At 26.3% G+C, this 6800-nt stretch overlaps 1 protein-coding gene across 1 annotated transcript in view; it reads left to right on the top strand.

Moving 5' to 3' along the window:
* Positions 1-5949, top strand: part of LOC100211674 (ribonuclease 3) — a 64583-nt gene extending 58634 nt beyond the window's left edge. Inside the window, exons 37-38 of the mRNA XM_065790524.1 lie at positions 5405-5451; positions 5606-5949. Of these exons, the coding sequence (XP_065646596.1) occupies positions 5405-5451; positions 5606-5850 (292 nt within the window). The 3' untranslated portion in view covers positions 5851-5949. The remainder of the gene's footprint in view (positions 1-5404; positions 5452-5605) is intronic.
* The last annotated feature ends 851 nt before the right edge of the window (positions 5950-6800 follow it).

Here is a 6800-nt window from a genome sequence, read left to right as displayed (position 1 = left end):
ATATATATATATATATATATATATATATATATATATATATATATATATATATATATATATATGTATGTATATATATATACACTGGATCTCTACTTCCAGGATTTTATTGGACGAAAAGTGAAGCTGCTTTTTTTTTTACTAATTCAATCCGCCATTTGTAAAAAGGGCATAATATTATATAGTTAATGTTGCGAAAGCCATTTCTAGTTAGGGCTTCATTTTTCAGATCGAAGTTAGACGTTTAGTATATATAATATATCATTGTTCCCCAGATAGCTGATGTTGTAGTTAATTTATTTTTTTATTTCAGTAAAAATTGACAAATTTAGCGACATTACAATTTAGCATATTATATTACATACCTGAAAAATCTTATAATAAAAAGAGTTTTAAAACAAAGAGTACAAAAATACTTTCAAAAACTTTTAGGGAATAATTTCTATATCAAAAAATACAAAAAAACCAATGTTAACAAATTTTATTTTTAATCAAATCGTATTATTTAAAGTTCTGAAATATATAGCTAAGAATTTATTTTACTGGTGTAAAATATCTTTGGATTTGATAGAAATTATTATTGAAAAGTCATTTTTTTGATGCAATACTTGTAGTATAATTTTCAACTGTGACAATAAATAGGTTTAAATTGCAAATAAGGGAAATAAAAATGAAATACGAAGAACTAAAGATTGAAGATATAAATGAATGATGATTTTAATTTCATCTGAGCAATTGTTGACTCCTGAATAAAAAAAAATTATTTAAAAACTTACCTGGTTTTGGTTAACTTATGAATGTAAATTGTATAAAATTTGCTACTAAATTATTATGAGTTTTAGAAAATGATAAACTTGTAGAAGTAATTAGTTAATTTCATAATCAATTAATTGTAAATTGTAGAAGTAACCAGAATACAATCTAACGAAAGATTTTTTTTGATATTTAAAACTGAAGTCGTTTCATAGATGTTGCATGGATTAAAACTAAATTGTAATCAATCATTGGAAGAAAAACTGTAATTTGAATGAAACCTTGTCTAAATGTAAAACTCTTGACATTATCATCATCAAGTTTTGAACATAGTATTCTAGTTAACGTACCTTGATGATACAATGGATCAGATTTTTTATTAAAAACCAGAGTTAAAAAGTTGTGTGGATTTGTTTAAGTTAGGTTGATGTATAAAATAGTGTACCTCAGGGTTCATTAATTGACTCATTACTTCTTGTTATTTATATTATCAATCTGCCTAATGAATTAATAATCTATTTAAAGCTGTATGCAAGCATTACCAAGGTCTTATGCAAAAAAGATGATAATGTAGACATACTTTTCAGAAAAAAATTAACACCAATTAAATAAATGAACTAATGATTGATTAAGAAGAAGTTAACAAACAGTGATAGTTTTGGATTTTCACAAGTCTCGATGTCTTTTTCTTTCAAGATAAAATGTTATTTCTTTGAGATCTTAAGTAGTAAAAATGAAAAACAAGATACCTCATGGATAAAGTCATTCAGTTGTGACAGGAATAATTTTAATCTGAAATGTAGGCTTCTCCATAATCACCTTCATCATCTCTGAGACACAATAAGAAAACTTGTTTTATATCTTGTCTTGAAGTTAGTTACTAGTTTCTTATCAGCAAAAATTAAAAGGGCTAAAAGGGAAAGATACCAAGTATACAGCTTGATGCTATGATAAACAATTTTTTCTCCTTCATCAAATTCTTTAAATGCTTCTAAAAAGTCTATAGTCAAAAATCATGAATGTTGCTGAAAACAATCAGATTATTCAAGTGAACCAGAGACAAATAAACTTATTAGAACGGTAAAATAGATAAAAAAAACCAATCTGGTTTTGATTGAATTGATTGAATTTGAAGAATGATCCAAGAATGATCTTCATTATGCATTAACCAGAAAACAGGTTTCTTTTTTTTCTTATTTTAATTTATGTCCCTAAAGTTACAGAGGGGCTACTGCGATCGAGAAGACTGCTCATCTTTTTATTATTTGATAACTCTCTCCCAACCTTAAATTCTAAAACACAAACCTTCTTAAATAAGGCTTCTGCATGAGAAACAGATCGAGCAAGGTACTTCTATAGTGCAGGACAGATATCTCATAAAACTCATCGATGTTCTAGATTAAAATGGAATATCCTTTAAAGTTTTTGATTTGCAGGATGTAATAAGGAATAGATTTAGGTGAATATGCACTAATGGCAACACTTTACTTATTTTTATATGTTGTTCTTTTTCTGGTGTACTGTTTCACAATCTTTGTATCATCTATTTTAGAATTTTCTTGTTTAATGTGAAATCTCTATCGATGTCAAAAAAATATACTTCAAATAGGAAGGTTCAGAAATGAAAGTTGTATTAATTATGTCTGAAATTAAAATATTTGTTATAAAGATTTTCTTGAAAGACTTGTTATTTCAAAATCGACTTTGGAATGCAATTATAAAAGTTTGACCTTTTAATGATATACAAAATTATACACACTTTTGTTAACTTGTTGAGTGTTCAATAACTGTTTACTTTACCTGTTTTCTCTGTGTTACATCAAAGTAATTTTATATTACCTTTACCACCATTATTTATTTTTCTTTATACGCTTACAAATTTAAGGTAGTAATAAGTAAATATATTAATAAAGATATGTTGAATTTGATAAAGAAGGCTGCATATAAACTTCTTTGTGTGCTTAAATATATTTTGATATAATGATATATTTACAATATTTCGCTGACCTATAGCAGTCAGCATCATCAGGTGGAATAAAAAATGTTACAAAAATTGTTACAGAATACATAAATCAAACCATCAAAAAAGAAGACATTACAGGTGTAAAATACAAATAGTTTTTATTAAATAATATAATAACATCATTTTTATTAAATAATATAATAACATCAGTTAAAACTTGACCAAAATGGTCTCCAAGTTCTCTTGTTTTTATTCATTGTATTTTCACCTTTAAATTTTCTATTTTTCTTGAAGAATAAAAATAATTAATAAAGATAAAATTAAAAATTTTAAATATCATGGTTTAGGATATAAAGTGGGGTACATTGGGGCAATTATGGTTTAAAGTTTATATCTCAACTGAAAATTTGTATGACATAATTGCTAGTATATAAAAAGCTGCTTATACATATGCTGATACATACGCTGTTACATGTGCAGATACATATGATTCATATGCTGATACATCTTCTGATTCATATGCTGATACATATGCTGATACGAATTCTGATACATATGCTGACACATCTGCTAAGACATATGACAATACATATGCTGATACATCTGATAAAACATGCTGATACATATGCTGATATGTATGCTGGTATATCATGCTGATACATATGCTGGCACATATGCTAATTTGTATGCTAATACATCATGCTGATATATATGCTGATACATCTGCTGATATGTATGCTGACACATATGCTGACTTGTATGCTGATACATCTGCTAATACATCATGCTGATATATATGCTGATACATCTGCTGGTATGTATACTGACACATATGCTGACTTGTATGCTGATACATCTGCTAATACATCATGCTGATATATATGCTGATACATCTTGCTGATACATATGTTGATATTTGTGCTGATATATATATATATATATATATATGCATCTCAAAATCTGCTTTACAGTGGCATATGGCCAATAAACCACCTGATCAAGATATGAATGGGAGCTCATTGCATTTTTTTAATACAGTTGGTTTTTTCAAGCAAGTTTTGTCAATAAAAGTTGAGCAGGATCATTTATTATAGATCATTGATCAATTGTATATGCAAGCATCATTGATCCACTATCATACATCAAGTTTATAAGATTTAATATATAAGTCTAGATATAAGTCTAATATATAAGATTTAACCTATAAATTTAATCTATAAGTCATTTTATGGGTCATCATAAAAAGATATACTTCCTATAGTATATAAATGCTGTGAAAAGAACAAATTTTGACATATCAATATCAATACCATAAAATTAGATTCCTGAGAGCATATTTTGTGTAAGGATCTTTTTGGGAACTCAAATGCAACTTTAAGAAGTCATAGTTATGCTGTTCATGATAATAGCTGTGTTACTAGATGCAGTATTATGATAAATGGTATCATAGCTTCTGATATCTCATTTAATGATATTGTCCCTATACCCAAGTTAAAACCAAAAAAAAAAAAAACATTGAAGAACATCACAAGTTCACCTTACAAGATAAGAATCAAAAAATCTTTTAAAAAGTTGTACAAAAACTTAACTTTAGACTAAGTTGAAATCAGTTTTTTTAAGTCTTTTCCAAAAGAAAAAAAGTATTAGTTAAACGACTTCCCATGTATTATGAGAATTTTTTACCAGAAAGTAGTAAATGTTTTGTATGTGGTTTGTGGTGGAATGGAACGAAAAGCAAAGATGATTGGTTTAGATTTAATATCTGTAAATTTTATGCTCATTGCCAATATGTTTCAGTTTTTGTGCGATTTATGTGATTTATAATAATTTTGTTTATTTCGAATTCAGTAATATTAACTAGTTTTATTCTACTAATTCTTAGAATACGTTCTTAAGTTTGTTTTATAATAAAACCCAAAAAGTTTCCTTATTTTAGTTGATATTGCTTTTTTTGGCGTATTGTATAGAAACCGAAACTGTTGAAGATTACTTTTTATTCTACAAGATATTTTTTTTGAATGTATGCTGATCTCGTTATCTTATTTTTATTTTTTATAAAAACCAGCGATTAAACCTCGTTGTAAAAGTTGAAATTAAGTTATAGCATAAATTTAAATATTTTATTAATAAAATACAATTAACGATATAATTTATTCCTCGAGAGATTAAGAAATGTTTTGATAAAAACGTCTTAGTAAAAGAATTAAAATTATTACATTTACCTTAACTTTTTAAACATTTTAAAAAGTAAGTTTTAAACATTTTAAAAAGTAAGTTTTAAAAAGTAAGTCAAGTTAAGTTGATCATGAAAGTAAAAATCATAAAAGTGCAATATTTGGACGAAAATCAATGAACTGAAGATGAAAATTACAACGAAGTTATGTTTTTTTTAAAACTTCCCAGTTTTTTACTCCAGCCGCGCGTCTGCAATGCCTATTGTAATGTAAACAATGTTAAAGTTATATCCAACTACCCCGCTCACTTCTCTCTAATTTATCCTTAAGTTACTTATTATTTAGATAATTTTTAATTAATTTTTGTGCTTAACTTAGCCAACTTGCTTAATTAATTTTTATAAAAACTATTTACCATTTACAACAAGCAAATGTTTGCTTTACTTTATTTAGGTCACATGTATTGTTTCTTTTTTATTCAAAAAATAAATTTTTAAAATTTTCTTTTTTCACATAGCCGTAAAGAAGCGGAGAAAGAGGCTGCAAAAAGTGCTTTATCTAAAAGTATGACTTTTTTAATTCAATAAGTAGCAGTAGTAGTAGTAGTAGTAGTAGTAGTAGTAGTAGTAGTAGTAGTAGTAGTAGTAGTAGTGATGTCTTTTAGATATTATTATTATTAACTTTTAGGCTTTAAAAAAAATAATTGTGACTATTTTAGATTATTTCGAGCTCCAACATAGACAAAAAAATATTATTTCAAAAAGATACCAACTGGACTTAAGTCGACGTGATGCAAATAGTCCGGAGAGTACATCGAGTAGTGATGTTTCATACAGTAGTAAACGAAAAGCGTCCCCAGATAAAGAACATTCAAAACGTATTAAAATTGTCAACAATAAAGCAGATAAGCTAAACTTCCATATATCAACAAAAAAAGAACTGATGAATAAAATTAAATTATAATAGATATTTTTGGTAGTTAGGTAAGTTACTATAATATATCAAAATCTTCAAAATTGTAATAATAATATTCAAATCCATTTACAAATTAATATTATCTAATATTTAATTTGCTTTTTATTGCGGAGAAATGATAAAAGCCATATGCTAATGACTGTGAAAGCACGAAAAAAATAATTTCATTAATATTTTCAATACATACGTACGTATGTATGTATTGAATATACTAATATAAAAAATATCCAAGTATTTTTTGGCGCTGTTCTTTCTTTTGAAAATATTTAAAAAAAGTCTTCTATTAAACCGGTGTTTTATTAAACCGGTGTTTTATTAAACCGATGTTTCTTTTAGCGTAGTTATTAGTTTAATTAAGTCCTATAACAAAATTTTCAAAACATTCATATGATTCCGTTTTTGTGAATTTAGGGTGAAAATGAATCCAATCTTTTACTTTTTCTACAATTCCTTGAAGCATAAATGTAAGCTAGCTATCAGCAGTCACAAGCTCTGAAAGCTTGCTATCTTGTAAAATTAAAAATAGATTAGGTTTTTCCTTTTTGAAAGGAGGGGGGGGGGGCTCTGTAACTCAAGTGCTGTTTTAGTTATAAATGAATTTTTTCTTTCTTTTTTCTACTGCCCGTAGTAGCCGAATAAATACCATAAAAAATTATCTTTCATTAACAAATTTTTTAAAGGTGGCTTACCACTAAAAAAAAAACTTTCTGAAATTTCAATATTTTAATTAATAATATTTAATAAGGTGTTAGAGTATATTAAGAGTAAATAGAGTGGAAGAAAGTTTTATTTAACAACAATTTCTTCCAAAAATATGTAAAAAAAAAAAAAAAAAGGTTTAAAATAAGTCGTTTTAAAACAAATTTTGAAAAATTATAACTTGATGCTAGAGCTTCCTATTTAGTAAAACGTTTTGTATGCATAAAATGAAGGTCCTG

The sequence above is a fragment of the Hydra vulgaris genome, chromosome 02, assembly GCF_038396675.1.
Source record: "Hydra vulgaris chromosome 02, alternate assembly HydraT2T_AEP".
Taxonomy (NCBI): Eukaryota; Metazoa; Cnidaria; class Hydrozoa; order Anthoathecata; family Hydridae; genus Hydra; species Hydra vulgaris.
Note: the sequence above shows the minus strand (reverse complement) of the source record. Positions and strands in the feature narration are given on the sequence as shown.